The 19170-nt window shown below is 47.8% G+C and overlaps 1 protein-coding gene across 2 annotated transcripts in view; it reads left to right on the top strand.

Moving 5' to 3' along the window:
• COL24A1 (collagen type XXIV alpha 1 chain) overlaps positions 1-19170 on the top strand; it is a 150340-nt gene that overhangs the window by 35099 nt on the left and 96071 nt on the right. For both annotated transcript variants that reach the window (XM_032959009.2, XM_032959010.2), the window contains exons 3-4: positions 714-2116; positions 12490-12543. In XM_032959009.2, coding sequence (XP_032814900.2) covers positions 714-2116; positions 12490-12543 — 1457 coding nt within the window. The remainder of the gene's footprint in view (positions 1-713; positions 2117-12489; positions 12544-19170) is intronic.

The raw sequence follows: 19170 nt of genomic DNA, 5'->3' as shown, positions 1-19170 counted from the left end.
AAATATGTGAAAAAAATTTGTTTAGCGTTTTTTTTCTGAGAGAATTAAAATTAGAAATCAGGTAATATAACATGGTTTGTAGTGAAAAAAATTAATGATCAGTATCTTAGTAGGAGTACAGAATTGTAAAACATCTTTTTTTTTACTACATGAATTTACTTTACAACCCTGTTCGTTCTCTCTACTCCTTTGAAATAAGTTTCCTCCTACCATTTTATAGAAAAATGTCTCAAATTAACTTCATGTAAATAATGAAAAGACCACGACAAGAAGAAAGCAACCAATAGAAAAGGCAATTTGAATTTAACGTGGATCAGTAACCCGCCAAACATGATTCCGGAATCACAGCACTCCCTCTTCTACCCTGGACATGCACAAACCACAGAGGAAAATACCCTAAACAGTGCCCCACATCCAGTCATCATCATAATCACCACCACCATCGTTTGTTATTATTCCGTGCCTCCCATGCATTCAATGTCAGGGCGGGTGGAACAAATGGGTATTTGAGATAATTACTCTGTAAGGAAGTGATTTCAGCACCATATACAGTACCACGTTCAAAAACAATACAGCCGCACCGCAACCGCGCGCACAAAAATCCGATGCGCCGTTAATTGCCGCTTTCCCTCGTCTATTGCCAATTCAAACAAAATATGACCCCAGACGGTGAGCGTCGATGTGAGACCACCCCTTGTCACCCTGCATTGCAGATGTTGACGTCCTGCAGCGGCTGGGCCTCCCGAACGCGCGGAGCTCCTCGCCCGGCTCCCACCACGCCGAGCTGTCGGCTTCGGCCGTGTCCCGCGGCGTCATCCCGTCGCGCTCGGGCCTCATCTTCACTCGCGGCGCCCACGTGGAGGCGCCGGCGGACTCCGTGCTGCCCCGCACTGTCGGGGCCAGCCTGGCGCTGGTGGCCAGCGTGCGGTCGCACCGCGTCAACAACGCCTTCCTCTTCGCCGTCAAGAGCCGGCGCAAGAAGCTGCAGCTGGGCCTGCAGTTCATCCCGGGCAAGGTGATCATCTACTTGGGCAATAAAAAGGCCGTGGACTTCGAGTACGACGTGCACGACGGCCGCTGGCACAACTTCGCCGTGGACATCGGCGACAGGGAGATATCCTTCTTCACAGCCTGCGGGCGAGAGCGCTCCGTCAAGAGGCTGATCTTCCGCAAGCCGGAGAAGTTCGAGGCGGATGCCGTGTTCTTCCTGGCGAAGATGAACCGCAAGGCGGTTCCATTCGAGGGCAGCATCTGCCAGCTGGACATACTCCCGGTGGCGGAGGCGGCCGCCAATTACTGCAGCTACATCAGGAAGCAGTGCTGGCACGGCGACGTTTACCGGCAGCGTGTGCCGCAGCCGCCCTTCCCTGACCGAAGCTCTGCGCCCCGGCCGCTGGCAGCTCCTCCCGTCGTCGATCGCGACTCTTCCTCGTCAGCCGGGGCGAGGTCGTCTCAGGAAGATCTGGACGAAAACCACACTGAGCAGGTCTCGCCCGTCACCCCTTTGACTCCGCACGTTTTCGCAACGCAGCGCAGCGCCGCCGAGCGGGGCGGCTCCCTCTGGACGGCCCACGTGGACGAGTTGCCGCTCGACTCCATGGGCACCGCGACCACGGAGAGAATTCAGACGACGCTGCATCCTCCGGATGGCGACGCCGCCCTCGGCGTCGCCTTCGGCGAACCCCGGCACACGACCGCCAGCCAGGGGCACGGAACGAGCCGAGGCCCTTCGGATAACACCACCGAGGAGAACGACAAGCGGAGGAGGAAGGTCGCCGCCAAGAACAAGGAGACCCTCGCCACTATCAGGCAAAGCAGGAAGAAGACGGAGGGCCTCGCTTCTCGCCGTAAGCCCGACAGGCGGCCCAGGCCCGACCTCCTCGACCAACAGCTGGAGAGTCGACACAGGGGGCTTGGACGGAATGGGGACGATGGGTCCGAGGGGTACGAGGAGGCCGGCAGGGACAACCTGACGCTGCTGTACGAGTGGGAGGACCTCATCTCTGGCGGCACGGTGGACGTCGAGGGCTACGTCGATGTGCATGATCCGGAGGGCGTCGTGGAGCTTGAGGTTCTGCCGGAGCTGCGAGGCCCCAGGGGAGACCCCGGCCCTTTGGTACGCGGCTTTCTTCTTTGCATCATCGATGCCAAAAGGAAAGCGCAAACTAAAACACAAGAGCTCTTTTCTTCTAATTATGTGCCGTACTTAGGCTTTGTCTGTCGGTTGTCTGACGTGAGCTTCATGCGTCGTTCATCAGATATAGAAATGCTGCAGTGTCCTGTTCAAGCGCGTTATTGTGATTCCCAAGTGATGCCGTGGTGAAGCCACTCCCATACATTTAAATACAACACAGGCAGGGATGGTACTTGAGTGATATGATGGTGTGCCTGACTGTAAATTTGAAATTTCATTTTTTCTTTTAACAAACTCTGCCAACTCAATGTCTGGACAGCTCTGGACATGCTACCTGGATACGTACCTAAAAGAGCCGTTTGTTTTCGTGTTGAACATTTCTTTAGATTTGTGAACAGTTTATGTTTGATACAACGTGGATATGTTGTTTTTTACACAACCAATTTATTTTACAAATCAAAAGAGGTGTGCTTGCGCTTAAGACTGCCTTCTCAGCAGCAGCCGCAATCGTTCCCACTCATTTGGCGTCTGCCATCCTGGACCCTTTTGCTCCGCTCACTGCTGTTCTGGGCCATCTCCACGTCCACACTGCAGACCTGAATACGCCTGGCTCACCACTTGGCACAGCCTTTATCTCGTCCTGCCTCTCGGTCTCCGGCCTGGTGCTTCCATGGCGATCGCCTTTTTTCTTATGTAGTTCTCCCGCTCGTCACAAGGACATGTCCCCCCCCCCCCCCCGCAGCCATCAGTCGACTTTGCTTCAGCTTGTCTGAAGGTGGCTTCCTCGTCTCTTCATTTCCAAGCCGATCCAGGCTTGTGTGTTTTTTTGTGGATGTTATTCGATGTTAATTTCACCTCAGATTCGCACGGTTGGGTACGTACGGTGCAAAATAAGTTCACGAAGTTCAAAGTTGAATATATATTTTTTATATATTCTTTATTACCAAACAAAACACTTTTATATGCAAATGTTTTGGCAGGTGCTATAATTAGTGAAGTTCGACTGTTCTGAGTGGTACACAGCTCAAAGTCCAACTGTAAGCATTATTAAAGTGCAGCTAGTGCATTAACAGCCCCATGGGGCTTCGACCTGTGTGTGGGGGAGTTAGTCTGATCACGAACATAGGGCTGAGAATGTGAAGGCATCTTGTAATAAACAATAACCATTACATCCCTTTTACACTCCACTGCTGGATGAAGGGCCTCTCCATGCATTTGTCCATCATGCTGGTCAATGTGGGTTGAGGAAGTTGGGGGTCGGGCGTCCATGACGTGTTCAGATATCACTCACTTCCGATGTCAGCCAGAGATGTATGTTGAACTTGTTTCGCATCGTGCATAGACAACCATTCTATGTACGGTGCGAAAGGTGGGGGGCAAAGACAACAAACTAAACACAAAAAGCAGTTCTTAAAAAAGGGGTTTCTCAAGAAATTAATATTCTTTGAATGAATGAATAAATATGAGCACAAGACTTGAAAAATAGTAAATAATTCTTTACACGCACGTTTTGATACATGTATTCGGAGCATAACAATCAATTGTCAATCGCTGAACAGATGCATCGGTGACACGAAATAATGGCTGTGGATCTTTTAAAATTACTCAGAAACATCACGAATTCGAGCCCGTACCAGAATTTGTAATCTCTCGCCTGGGCCTGTGAACCATGAGAACACGACAACGGACAAAGTGTGAACTAACAAGTGAGAGAGAGGGACGCGGTGCAAGAGAGATGATTGGCACCTTCTGGCAGGGGATTGTGCAGCTGATAGGGAGAAGCTTTGGCCCATCGCCCAGTAAGTAATTCCATAAACTTTTGACCCGAGCCGCCTGCCAGCAGGACATGTCGCTCCCTGTACGTTCGGCCCCACCGGTGGTGCCACGCACCCCACAACATTTCACCGTTGTTCAACCCGCGGCTTCATCAACCCTCTTTTTGTTTCATTTGCCACTCGACAGTGGAGCGACGCCAGAGAGTGGCGTTAATTGACTTGATGGACCGAGTCAGGATGGGGGGGGACCTGTTTGCGTTGCGATTTTTGTTGTTGTTGTTGTTGTCATCCCTTCTGGTGATGTTTTTTCTTCGTCTTTTGTTTTTTTTGTTTAAAAAAAAAGCTGAGGATGCCGGGAACAATTTAAGTTGACTTGTTTTAAGTGCTTGGCCAAAACGGCGCTGGGGGGTGGGGGGGATGTGCGCGCTATGCAAACATATTACCTAATTAATTCCTGTTGTTTGCATGCTTGCGTGTGTGTTCGTGTGGGCATCCGGGCGGTGACAGGGAGGGTGAGCCTCCCATTGGTCAGGGAAGCCCCCTTTGAGCGATTTTGAATCTTAGTTCTGCCACCTTAGAATAATGCCACTTTGATGCCTCCCAAATTGCGAACGAAGCGGACGCCGAATGGCAGCTCCTTCTGTCACTGCCGGTGATATCACCACGTTCTGTAGGGATTTTGGTTTGAGCGCGAAAAGGGCTTTAATCGTGACTTCTACACGGCCCAATTGTAAGGCTGCAGCCGCTGCTGCTCCCATGTGTAAATTCGTGTCCGGTCGGACGCATATTTTTTTTTAGCAATGGAAACTCTTTCACGCAGAGTCGCTCTCAGCACAGCAGCGGCTGTCGTGCGGCTTGGGTTGTAGCGTGGCAGCTGAGAGGGCCTCACTTTAAACACAATCCACGCAGGAAACTAAACAAATACCAAAATAGGTCTGGGGTGACGTACAGCGCCAACGATCACCATTTCGTTGATCGTTTTTCCTTTAACGCTCACCGCAACATGTATATGTTTACCTGTTTCGAGGAACTCTGTGAAATATTGCAAAACACTGTACAACAGTTTACCGTCGTATGGCATCAAGAAAACATCAAGTCTTCTTGATGTTCTACTGAATTGCACGAATGAGCACAGTCCAGGTCGGTTGGTAGGACTTTTATATGCTCTGTAGGTAGTTTAATTATGGTCAAAGCGCTTAACACTGAGCAAGTTTGTTAATATCTTTATCCTGAAAGTTTATTTTTTTTATGAGGCATATGAATCACGCTTAAATTACTTCATTCACAAGATCCAGCAATTTTGTGCCAATGTCACGACCCAAGTGCTGAATCTGAACATATACAGCGTTATAAACTAAAGCTTTCGTGACTGTAGTAATTCATATTCTTAGCTCTTTCGGTAAAGTCACGTTCAACGTGACTTTACCGAAAGAGCTAAGAATAAGCGTTATAAACTGTGTACTACAGTAATAAGTGTAAAATTCCACATTGCTATGGCAGAGGTTTATCTATCCTGAGGACAAAAACTGTTGACTTTCCACTAAGTGGTGTCTAATTTACTGACCATGGGAGGATGAAAGGTTGAGTGCACCCCCGCCAGTTTTTTTAAATCACAATCTTCTGGGTCCAGTCTGTTTAACACGTAGGCTTTTGCGACCAATATCATCCATGATAGAGTTTTTTTGGGGTTAGATCGCGTAAATGCATGCCTATAAAGGGCAGCGTACTTCAATACGAATTACCGTTGGTACGGCTATTTTAATACACAATAGACAGGAAGGATAACATCAAAGGGCTCGCATAATGCGCATGCATCATGTAAGTTGACTCAGTAATCCCCCCCCCCCCCACTTTTCGCAAGAGCGCAGAATCGTGATCACCACATCTACGCCTGATGAAGCTATTTGTAATTACTGACGAAACGTCGTACTCAGATTGTAAATGTTGTGGCTTGGCTCTCCAACACACCGGTGTGCCGTACTAGTGACGAATTGGCACGTTCCGTTTACGTGACAACCCTTACTAGTTGGCTGTGTCGGGTGGTGGCGGGTTTTAACGACACATATTTATATATTTACGCGATCTAATCCAAAAAACCTCTATTATGGTTCCAGCCTGCACACTTTATTACCACTGCGTCAACACGATCACGTGGAATAAATGGTATTAATGAATACATTAATATGGTATATCTATACCTGGTTGGATGATGTATTAGGGAGCACGGGTGGCGCATCTGCCAGTCATCTCAGTCAGTCAACCCATGGCACCTGGGTCTGTCCCGTGACCTCCTACCAGTAAGCCTTTGACTCTCCACGTGGCCTCAAAGTGCACCTTGCCTGGCACACACGCTGTGGTGATGTCACTGCCACTTAGTGGCGAGTAGTGGCTGTTGTTGTACGGACATTAATACACTGGATAAAAAATAATGTGGTTACGAGTTGCTTACCGTATATTAATGTACGCTTACTTTGTGTGCGTGGCAGTTTACATGTCAAGGCGACCGTATTATAATGTGCGCCTTATCCATTCCCCACTGTGCGCCTTGTGTGAGCACAATTCCAGTGGTGGCTGTGACCTTATGCAACTGCAGAGGAATGACCGAAACTCATTCCGTTGCGATATCTGATGACATATCTAACTTCCAAGCTAGATTAAGCGTTTTGGCCTTGTGGCCTTTGGGCATCTGTGCACAACAGATGATCGCCAGATTTTAAACGTGTGTGCGATTGAAAGATATAAAACCTGGCCGAACGTCAGCGATTCTTGAAAGGGAATGTTTGTACATAGGTGCGTGGTGCAGCGAGTGAATATATTTCGCTCTAGGGGGCACTGATTTCAAGATATCTGTGCATGGAGCAGCTTGTCAGCTCACCATTTAGGACAATTCTTGTTAAAATACTATGGACACCTCAGTTAGGCTATTTGCAAAGCCAATTAACGAATATATTATTTAAATGGTCAAATATTAATGTAATTTTTTTTCATGCTTTCTGCCGTTAATATTTTTGTTTAATTTTATTACAACCTAATCACTGTGAATGCGAGCGACGCCGCTGTACCTTGTACGTAAGGCAAACTGTGGCCTGGACAGTGCTTAGATGGGTGACCACCGGTGCAGGCCAGGTGCTGAGGGGTGCCACGATGTGACAGTTCAACGATGGGTGTGATCCAAAAATAGATTTGGTCCACTCACTGGATCGAGTCTGTCTGCAGATTGAAGCTATTTGTGCAGAGCTTCAAGCATTATCCCCAAGTCTGGCCTTTCTCCAGGTTCTCTGGTTTCCTTTCATATGCCAAACACTTATACATGGATTTGGCCATCGATAAGAACTCTCTCTTATCGATGTATTTTAAAACTCCGTGAGGTTATTTGTATGTCCTATGTAAATTATTGGCATCACTATTGCTATTATATACTCCACGAACGTTTGTGTAAATGTTTTCACGTAACAAACGCATACCAAAACCTCACATCAACAATGTGGCCAGTTAACGAGGAGGTACTGCCTTTTTTAAAACCTCTTTTTTTTACTTTCCCCCCCCCACCCAGGGTGCCTAACCTACGGGAGAGGCGCTTAATCGGCTGGTTTGTTTTGTCATCCCGAGTGGTGGCAAAAATTGCCTCGCCAAATGCCGCGCGTTTTTTGTTGTTGTTCCTCCTTCCCTGCGACACCGAGCGATGCAATATCGCAATGTAGGTAGGGGGGGGGATGTGCCCGTGAGGAAGACCCCGCGGAGGAAACGCCGGGCTGCCGCGGCTGCTGGTGCTACCACGGCTCGCGGCGGCAAGAGCGAGAGACTTCAAACGGCAAAGAGTTTACGAGAGAGCAGGGGGGGGGTGGTTGGTGGTGGTGCGTTTGGGCGTCCATTCCTGCGGGGCGGATAGCGTGCACGTCGCAACGTTTTTTTTGTTCTGGTCGTTTGAGAGAAGAATGAAAAAAAAACCGAGGATTGACCGATGCCAGATAGCGAGAATTAGTCGTGCGTCTCATACGTCTGGAAAGGCAACTGTTTCTCCTCACCAAATCAAGTTTGGGGGGGGGGGGGGGGGGCTACAAAATAAATATGAAGTACTGGACGTTTGTAACTTGACGTACATGTGGGGTGTTTATCAATCAACTGCTCCACATCGGCCGGGTCGTCAGGGTTATTCGACTTCACTACTTCACCACTCTGGTCGGTGTGGGTTGTGAAGGCAGGGAGCGTAGGGACAGGAGCATAGAAGTACAGGACAAACATAGATTTTGCTCCACCGCCGTCTGCTGCCCCATCATATAGCTCTGCAGAAGGCTTTAATGCCTGTCATGTGGCCAGGAATTGAACTCGACGGGTTAACAACTGCACCCCACTCGAACGACCACCTATTAAGTTCACATTGTGAACAAATGATAGCTCAACGAAGTGGCTTATCATCACGTGGAGATTTATAGCAGTCAAATACTCTGAACCCACGTTGAGAAGCATAGAGGTATGGTGCAACAATTGAGTTTGCCGTTCTGCCCTTCGCTGATCGCTACATTTCTCCAGAGCAGCTGATCATACCTGCTATGAATGGTTGTAACGCATCCATACACTATCCAGGCTCAATCCTGCTCACATTCCTGGTGAGTTTGTCACGTACGTTATGTTAATATAAATTATCTAAGAAAAGGCTTTTTTATAAGAGAAAGCTGCAAACCAGGCATATCAAAGATGAATGCTCAATACAACTCGCATATACTGGTGGAGCAAGCATATAACTATACTCAGCCATCACCCCAGATGCTGTGGAATGACTTACGAAATTAAACATAAAATTGTAGCCTCTTACTTTCTTCAAACTCTGTACGAAAGACGAATATGAAACATGTTATAATCACCAATGTGGTAATGCTGGTGTTGATGACATGCAACAATCATCTGATATTAATGGACACCGTCATATAACCATACTGGTGCCACGAATGCTGGGTTGTCGTCTATTCATTCAGCAGAATAATTCGTCTATCAATATCATCTTCAGAAATATTTTCTGCTTTTCAGCACTGAGATGCAACGCATAGCGAGCACTAACTTAACCCTATCGCTGTTTACATATATTTTGCACGACCTTCACAGCCGTTCATGCACTCGCTCATTTATCATTTCATTCATCTGAGATGTTTTGCCGCTTTGCACAACTGAAGTTCCAACACATGGCCATGAACGTGGCTGCACTGCCATGGAACGTATTCAGCCAGCGTTGCCTTATCGATGCAGTCTCCTTGATCCAGCGACATGCTGTGAATTCTCTGCATATAGTCATGTATCACAATAGCCAAACATAATTCAGAGAGGGTATTTTATATTCTTTTGTTCACGGTTTGTCCTTCCATTAACTCAGCCAAATGTATCTTGGCTTCAGATTTGGAATATACGTCAAAGGTCAAGGATAGAGTCAATTGTATGTGTGCACAATTACAGCCATTGTGTCAATCCACCACTGGACGAGAGCCTCGCCATGCCGTACGGGTCGTGCATGTTATTCGACCATACTTCACCACGCTAGTCAGTGCGGGCTGTGAAGGCTGGAAACATAAACGTGAGAGCATAGAATCACAGTACTGTACAACAATATATGTATATTGCTCCACTACTCTATCCTGCCCACCACATAGCACAGCTTCTGAGCTTTCTATATCAACCTGGCATACAGAGTAGTAATGGTCAGACTCTGCTCTGCTTAGATTCTGAGATCTGATATGATCGGGCACATTCAGGATGATTTGGTCATTGGCAGATGCAGTCAGTTGAACTCAGTGCACACTGTCTCGCTCACTCTTGTTTATGGCACGAAACTCGTGCCTTGATAACGACCGCTACGATCTTGGATTCGCAACGTCCCAGGGTTTGAGCATGCTCACGATTTTGAGCTGGGCTCATGATTAATAGCGATAGCCGAGTTGCCTGCCAGCCACGAGCACCAGCATGAGTCACCCGCACTCCAAAGGCCGCACCAGTGGCGGCGCTCCTGCTGCTGCTGATGCTGCTGCCTGTATGGAGGCACGTTGACAGGCATGGCATGTTGACACGTGCTGTCCTCAAGATAAGATTTTCGTTCATTAATTATGCGAGTTGAAGGCACGGCTATAAATATTCCCATGCACGAAACCGTGACCTACAGCTTGCAAGTTCGCGGTCGTCGGCATTGTCTCTTGAAATAGTTCAGAGGCACTTGTCATCCTTGATTTACATTTTGGACCGCAGCGTCGTTCTTGTGTATAATGTTTCTTCTTCTTTCGTTTTGTTCATTTAAAGTTGGATAGTTGTACTCTTTGGGCCCAAGGGGCGTGCATGAAATCTTACAATAATCGCAAGTGTGCATGCAGCCGTTTTGTCAATCCACTGCTGGATGAGAGCCACCGCACTCTGTGCGAGTAGTGGGCCGGGGTTATATTACCATACTTCACCCATCTAGTTGAGCGCGGGTTGTGAAGGTGGAGAGCAAAGATGTGGGGGCGTATATGTGGAGTAAAACGATGGATTTTGTTGCACTATCCTCTCTGCTGCCAACCACATAGCCCCGCAGCCTATAACAACCTGTTGCACGTGGTGATCTCCTATACAAGCGCTATCCAGGCTCAAAGCAGCTTAGCTTCCAAGGTCTGATAAGATCGAGCGCATTCCATGTGTGATGTGGTTAACTGCACAACAATCATACGGCATCTTGTGATGGAACCCTTTTAAAAAAAAAACATATTCCTTAAAATATGCGTAAAATTATTCTTTTATACATTTCAAAAGCAAGGACAAAAAAGGCAATTATTTTCCACAGACTGTTCATTCGTTATAGATGTGTAACATTATCAGGATTTTAACAATTTATCTCGCCACATTTAGACACGTATTTCAAATCCGTGCACCGATATAAAAATTCCAAAAGTAATCATTGAAATAAATCCGTCAATTTGCACCTTAATCAAATTAAAATTACTATTCATGTTAGCACGTGTCTACATTCACAGCAGCGTTGGCGCTCTGCAAGTGCTTGTGGTCTGTATTAATATCAGTTGGCTTCATTGTTTAGACTGTGAACAACGTCCACTCAGTGTGACGTCGCCCACCCACCACCCTCTCGAGTGACTATTTGGGAAAATATGCCCTCCTTGGCTTGGCCGAGTACGGGATGATCATTTTTTCCCATCCCTACACGATAACAGCTGACAATAGCCAAATTTTGGAAGAACCGTAACTGTTTGCTGCAGCCGTGCATCGCCCGAGGGCACCGCGCACGCTGAGCAAAAAAACCGACATGGGTCAGGCAGTGTGTGGACTCGCGTCCATTCTTGTATCGCAGGCTATTCGTGGGGTACAATCCGTGTGTAGTGGTAGGGGAGGGCGGTGTCACGGTTAGCGCGATGCACTGCGAACCCGGCGACCCGAGTTCTATTGCCGCTCACGGCTAATGCCAGTGACGATTATCTGAACTGGTCCTGGGCCTTCCCGAAGGTCGGCTCAAATGAGTAGCTGGTGCAGCATATAAACATCGCCTCTATTGAGACAAAAGCGGCCGGGCGTGGTGGTGGTCACCCCACCCCCTCGTCTACCATGCCAGCCGTCATAGAGTCTGTTAAGGCTATACGGGGGAACTTTGTCTTTGGTAGGAGGGCAGTGGGGCTCTTGCACCATAGTTACAGTGAAGTGAGTTTGACCATCCTGCCTTTTGGCTGGCATTGTGTACTGTGTTTTGAGTTTTATATCACTGGCCTTTATTCTTTGGGTGTGCGAAATCTCTTTCAAAGTTTTCCGATTAAAATGTTGCAGCTTAAAATGGCAAAGTGTTGTGCAATAAGGCTTACAACTTGAAGAATAATATTATGGATGAATTTTTTTTTTCCAAGAGGCAATCGTTGATTATTTTTTCCTGCAATATAAATCAAAACGTTAATTCGTATGGCGATCACAAAAATGAATTCTCAGCGATGCATTCATAGAAATTGAGTAACGCTTCTGAGTGAGGCTTTGGGATGTAGAACGATGACTGCATATGATCAAAACACCTCTTGAACCTCCTTCACATGTACACACGGTCAGGATCGACTTTCTCTTGCAAGTTATTTTCCGATGCGCAACAGTACACTGTGCCTCCTGTGAGGATGACGAAGCCAAGGGAATGGACTGGCCGAATACAAAAAAGCAACCTCATCTGTACAAAACATTACAGACGCAGCGAGACATTAATGAGCCCAAAATTAATCAATCTTAATACTTAAGTTGTATGAGCTGCTGGTTATTAAATTGCGTTAAGAATGCGCATTGCTTGCAGATAAGCGTCCTTTGTGTTAATTTCAACATATTGCCTTAAGGAGGGCTTTAAACAATTTTAAAAGGATTATGGTGTCATTTTATGAACCGCAATGTTTTGAGCACCTGTTATTTTTGTGTACGCTTCATTAGAACAGCTGGTGCAGCGCTTTCACCTATGACATTTGCCCGCGCCCGGCGCGTATCTCCGCGGCGCTAGCCACGCGCATCGCGTACCTGAGTTCGCACAAGCGCCACGCTGGTGCCGCAAAATTTAATAACTACAATGTGTGTTTTGTGATGCTCTATTTTCAGGGTCCTCCAGGTCCCCCTGGATCTCCTGGCCCCCCTGGGAGAAGAGGCCCACGGGTAAGTAGCTCGCTCAGACGCTCACGTGTGCGCACACACACGCACGCATCCAAACATCCCTCGTTTGGCCAAAAGACTTCCAGGCCACATGCTGTTAGTGAGCAACTAATAAGACCGCCAGTGATACTGCAGGGTCACGTGACAAGCACCGCGCTTCCTTGGTTGCATTTGTCTCCTCGGCACTGATGCTCATACACTGCATCAAGTACTCATTGTGGGCTACGTTGACTCGAGGCAGGTTTAAATTCCACTTGCCATGAATGTTGTGCGAACCTGAAATTGGCATGGTAGCACAGTACGTATACAGGCCACTACGAAACAACTGTCCACGAAGACAAAGATCCAACATTGAGCTTTATAGACTCTTGAGGTATGTGCTGTTAGTGAGTACCTATTACGGCATACCATAGTTCCAGAGGGAGTGGTATGGCCAGCACTATGGCCAGCAGTTCTTGCTTGCTGACGTTCATATATCACACCAGGTGCGCATTTAAGGCTGAGTTGACCCGGTGGAAGCCCAGGATAAGTGTGACCAGGAATCAAACTCAAATAGCAGTGTTCGTAACTCCGTGGGGTAACCGCTGAGCCACCACTACCCGCACACAAAATGACAAAGTTCCCTCAAGTGTGCGGCTGTTGGGGCAAGTGCTGTTAGCAAACTCCTATGAAGACGCACAACAACAACAACAACCGCCATTCGCCACTAAGTGGCAGTGACGTCACCACGACGCTTGTGCCAGGCCATGTGCACCTTGAAGCCACGTTAAGTGTCGAACGCCCGCTGGCAGGAGGTCATGGGGCAGACCCAGGTGCCACGGGTCGACTGACTGAGATGACTGAGATGACTGGCTGATGCACCACCTGTGCCCCCTACTGTGCCAACCTGCTGTGCCCTAGCCACCCGGCGCTCCGCTTGTTGTTGTGAGCGTCGCTCCTCCGCCCTCCGTTGTTGTCGGAGGGCGACTACCTCCAACTGCCCAGTAGCTTCCTTCACGAGCCTCCTCCATAGAGGCCGATCTTGACACCACTGGTACCAGTCATCGGCAAGTCCACTCAGCTCCACGTCCTCCTGTACCACATCACTCCATCTCTTCTCTAGCCCGTGCCGCACCCGTTTAGCCCCCTCGATCCGGCCGAACAAAAGCTGTTTCGGCATGCGGTGGCTGGGCATGCGGGGTACATGACCCAGCCATCGCAGCTTTGCCCGCCGGAGGAGCTCACCGATGGGACCTTGCCCAGATCTTTGAAGGATTTGTGAGCTCACACAATCCAGTCTGGTTAAACCCAGAATGGATCATAGGTAGGCCAGCCTAAATGTTTCTAACCGGCGAAGATGTTCCATTAGGGGGGTCCACGTTTTGCAAGCATAGAGAAGGGAGGGAATGACCGTGGCCGAGAAGACCTGAAGCTTAGTGCGGAGCGACAGACCAGGTAGCTTCCACACAGCGTTACGCAACCGATGAAAAGATATTGCCGCTCGACTGATTCGGAGTGAGACCTCTGCTGTTAAACTGGAGCCGGTCATAAGCACACTGCCCAGGTATGGGAAACTCTCCACTCTCTCCTCAACTGCCCCATCACCGATTGGGAGTTGTGGGGGTAGAGTGTCCGATGGTACAAAATACCCAGGCAGGTGCTTAGTTTTGGTGGGGCTGATGGTAAGGCCCCATCTCTTAGTGGCACGCTCCAGTCTCAGCAGCAGCGTCTCCAACTCCTCCTCTGAATGAGCAGTTATTACCAAATCATCGGCATACATAACGTGGTTGAGCAATAGGGAGCCATCCCTTGACCGCACCGGGCATCGATCAGCCTCCCATTATATCTGTACCATATGGAGATTCCCCCGATACAGCTATTGAAGGCTTCACGAACTACGTGGTCAAAATAGATGTTAAATAATGTGGGAGCCAGAGGACATCCCTGTCGTATCCCAAGGTGTACAGGGAATGGCTCGGACTCCTGGCCACGTAGTTTTAACTGGGCCCGCTCACCATCATGAAGGTCCTTAATGATCGTGAGCAGAGGGTCAGGTACTCCAAAAGCACGAAGAACAACCCAGAGCCCAGGCCTACTGATGGTATCATAGGCCTTGACCAGGTCAATAAAGCAGAGATGTAGGTCTTGCTGGAATTCCCTACACCTCTGCTGTAGCAGGCGGACAGAAAATATGGCATCTATGCAGGACCGCCCTTTCCTGAAACGGCATTGGGGCTCCGCAAGCCTCTCCTCAGCGTGCCTGGCAAGGCGATGTTGAACAATCCTTGCCAGGACCATTCCCGGCACACTGAGGAGTGAGATGCCCCTGTAGTTGTTAGTCTGTGCGGTCCCCCTTCTTAAAGAGGAGGACCACCAGGGCATCCTTCCATACCTGCGGAACCCGTCCAGTGGTCCAGACTGTTGTTATGATGTCATATAGGGCAGTCTGTGCACAAACGCCACCCTCCCTCAGCATTTCGCTTGGGAGATCATCTCTGCCCGCTGCCTTTCCTGGTCTCAGACTCCGGATCGCCTTCAGTACTTCCTCAACAGATGGCACTTCAGCCAGCCACTCACAGGTGGTGACTTCTTCCAATATTTGAGGCACCGCAGCCTCAGCAGGGTCATCCTCACTTTGTGCCACGATGTTTTCCTGGCTGAGGGATTTTCCCTCCCCCACGACCTCACAGAAATGCTCAGCAAATCTGCAAACCTGTTCCTGGGGGTCAGTGATTGGATCACCGTTTTTTCCCCGAATTTTGGTAATAGGTGTGGCGCTGCAGGTTACTTTTTTGATGGAGTTAAATAGAGATTTGTGATCATGGGCCACTGAGGCAGACTCCATCTTCTCAGCAACCCGCGACCACCACCCATCCTTGCAGCGCCTCACGGCTCTCCGAACCTCCAAGCGAAAGCTGCGGTAGGCCTCCTTATTCTCTGATGTGGGATTCTGTAGCCAATGACAGTGGGCCTGTCGCTTTTTCTCAATCATCCTGAACACCTCCTCTGTCAGCCAGGGTCTCTGAGGAGGTCTGGACCGCATATCCAAAGCAGCCATTGCAGCTGCATGAGTCACAGTCCTAAACCTCGCCCATTTACCCTCGACATCAGGAGGAGTGGGAGACGATGCCAACCCCAGCCGCAGGCGATGATGAAATTCTCACTTGCAACTTTCATCAGATAACTGAGACCAGGCCACTTTTGGTTGTAATGGGGTCCTGGGTGTACACCCACCACCGGAGTGGAAGAATGGCAGGTGCATCTTACAGATGACAAGTCGATGGTCAGAGGGCAGATCAGCTCCACGGTAGGTCCTGGTGTCAAGGACATGGGCTCGCATCCGCTGGTCCGTCACTATGTAGTCCAGCAGATGTTCTTGCTCGGACCCGGCATGCATCCATGATGTTGTGTGGATGCGCCGATGCCGGAACAGCGTGTTGGTAATTACAAGCCCATGGGCGGCACAAAAATCTAGCAGCCTCCTACCGTTGTTATTGAGCTGATCCGGCCCATGCCCTCCAATCACTCCAGACCAGGTGCCAGCATCATGACCAACTCGGGCATTGGAGTCACCCAACAAGATGACTCTATCCCGAGGGGCCACTTTAGCCAGCACCTGTGACAGGAGGTCATTGAAGGCATCTGACTCATCAGCTTTGCCTGCATCCCTCCACGGATGTTCGGAAGATGCACACACACACATGCATTCACACATATGGACATTGCTCTCGGGCATAGTGGGTGGTTTGTCGCAGCAGGTACAGCCGTGCTGTAGGGTAGTGGTTCTCAACCTTTGTTGGCTACTGCTGTAACCCCCTTGTTGAATTTTGATTCAACCGAGTAGCCCCCCCCCCCCCCCCCCCGCTTTCCTGGCTCAATATGGTTCTGAAAAATAAATGTATAAATAATGAACGTCAATGCTTTAACCAATTTACCATTTTGTGAGATTATCCTCACTAGCCAAGTAACTGCAAGCGTGACGTAATTAGTTCGCACTCGCTGGTTACTCTTTAGATTAGAAAGGTCTTTTATAACGAGTTCATAAAGGTATTTTATAATGTTCTAGATTACCATATGGATTTAAAATGTATCGTAGTTATTTTATATTTGTAGATCCATACATGATTATTTACCAATGACAGTCATGTATGATATAATTTCACACATTTATAAATCACCTCACGTGCCCCGTGGGACATTGGCACGTGACCCCCGGTTGAAAAGCACTGCTGTGAAGTGACCCGGGTGGCAGTCAGTGGGTCAATATGGTCCACTGTGGCGTATGAGGCCAGCAGTGCTACACCACCTTGCATGCTTTGTGCAATGTTATCCTCCACGCCGGTGGTATTGTAATAGGTTAGTCATTGTGTTGTTCAGCCTTTTAATTGTCCTGCTGTCGGTGGGCGTGTGTGCATGTGAGTGACTACTACTTGCGGTTACTAACCAAAAATGTCACAAACCCAGACGATGGATGTTGATTCAGTGTATGATGACGCCATTGGAACTTGCGATCTGAATCTGGCCTGGACCTCGCCTAGATTGACTTGGCCTTTAAAAGAGGAACGGGGTCAACATAAGCGGGGGGGATGGGGGGACAGGGGGGGACAATGGTGGCTGGGCGTGGTGCTGGCCCCAGCACTGATCTTGTCCAGGCTGGGGTCACCACCATAGCAGCACATGTCCCAACGGTGTTTCTGTGCCAAGAATTGGAGTTTTTTTTGTATATGTCTTGTCTAGTTTTTTTCACTTAACTCGTCAAGTTGCTGTTTCAGTGATTTTGTGCGTTAAATAACATTTGAATAATCGTGGCATTTTACTGATCCCAACATAAGTTAATGCGCGCAAACTCTAGACGTTTTTTGACGTTCAGTGTCTCATCGGCAGCGTCCCAGGCTTTGCTAAAATCAATGCTTTGGTGAATTTCCCCATGTTCAATGGCAAGGGTCCTTTCTGTTTAAAATGGGTCACAGTTTAACGTGAAACTATACAATATATAACACGAAAAAATACATAACACAAAATAATAGTTGAGCGTTGTTGTGGAGAATAAACGTAACGAAATAAATAAGCATAAATTATGCCTGCTTTCCATATTCATCTCTTCAGATTAAAAAAAATATACTATTGTTTTACACGTGAAAAGGAGGTTTTATGTCTGTTTTTTTATTATTATTTTCCCCATACAGTGACTCGTTTCTTTTACGTGTTACACAAAATAACAGGTTTCATTTTTACACTAAGTCTGGCAGAAATAGATTTTAAAAAATATATACGAGGGATGGTTTGGATTTCTTATTTACAATTAACTGAAAATAAAATATAACATTTTGATTGGCTTTGTGATATGAACTGTGAGGATTAAGCGCAGATATTTCAGCAAAAACAAAAGTAATACTTTTTGTAACCAAAAGAAATGTACAGTACTGTTAGACCACGTGATGGTGAGACCAGACACTGTGGTCTGCTGTCTGCTGTGTGTGTGGCATCATGATAATGATGTAAAAATCTGCAAACAATCATATGCAAGCATTCGTGATCACCAAAGATTGTTTTTATAATCCCATGCAACTTTGAATTCACATTTTTGGAGCTTTGTTTAAAGAAAACACAACCCCCCCCCCCCCCCCCAAAACATTCCATTTTCTTTTAGCTACACTCCTAGATTGTATGTTCCTTGCCATTCAAGTTGCAAGATTTGTTAGCAAGAAAAAAAACCCCTTTAAAGTCATGTTCGTGAGCATTCTAGTTACATTTCTGCAGTGCTATACCTGTACTTGTTATTACATCACGTGGGTGCCCTCACCTAGAGCACTAAGTGATTTATATTAACGAAGCTTTGTACTCGTGCAGCACAACCCCCAGTACTCAGCCTAGATGCGTATACGTCCTCTTTCGTTTCCTGTTGTGCGTATCTCGCGTAAACTTTCGTTTTGCACATGGGTTTTATTCTGTGCAGTCATTGGTAAATGTCCACGTTCTCCGGTGTTTGCCCAGTCATTTCATCGGATCTCGGTAGCCGTGCAGGATTGAGCCTCGTTAATACTTGGAATGCAAAGCAGGCGTCGGCTCAACCGCTGACATGGATACAGCGTTAGCCCCTGAGGACGCCCGGCCACCACGCACTTAAAAGTTATGATGACTTGAGATGGCCACGTAGCCCGAGGGTCAAAACACTGACCCAGTACCGCTGAGGTCCCTTCTGTTCCAGGCAGCAACCCACAATTAAACCAGCTTTTAAAGTGTCATGAGTTTGTTTATGTGTATCTATGTACGTTGAACTTCTTTCGCACCGCACGTGCTAATCAGAGGTGTGGGGGAAGGACAAACTAAGCACAGAAAGCAATCCTAAAGAAAGGGTCTCATCCTCGTCACCAGTGGCTGCATACATTTAAAAAAAATATTCCTTTCTTCATTTGGATAAATTTCAACTTTGAGAATAAAACATTGAGTTTGTTTGGTGTGCGACAAATACTTTTTTCAGGGTTTTAAAATGGTGTGCTCCTTAAATGTGCATAAAATTGGTCTTTTGAGATGCTTTAACAGTAGCTATTTGACTTCATCTTCAGGCGTCATTCTCTGACACAGCGTGATGCACTGCTAGCTGTGAAAGTTCCAAAGGGAATTACATTATACCTAGTAGAGTACAATCAT

Source organism: Petromyzon marinus, chromosome 22 (assembly GCF_048934315.1).
Source record: "Petromyzon marinus isolate PM22_M1 ecotype Great Lakes invasive population chromosome 22, UKy_Petmar_22M1.pri1.0, whole genome shotgun sequence".
Lineage (NCBI taxonomy): Eukaryota > Metazoa > Chordata > Hyperoartia > Petromyzontiformes > Petromyzontidae > Petromyzon > Petromyzon marinus.
This window is presented reverse-complemented; position numbering and strand designations above follow the sequence as displayed.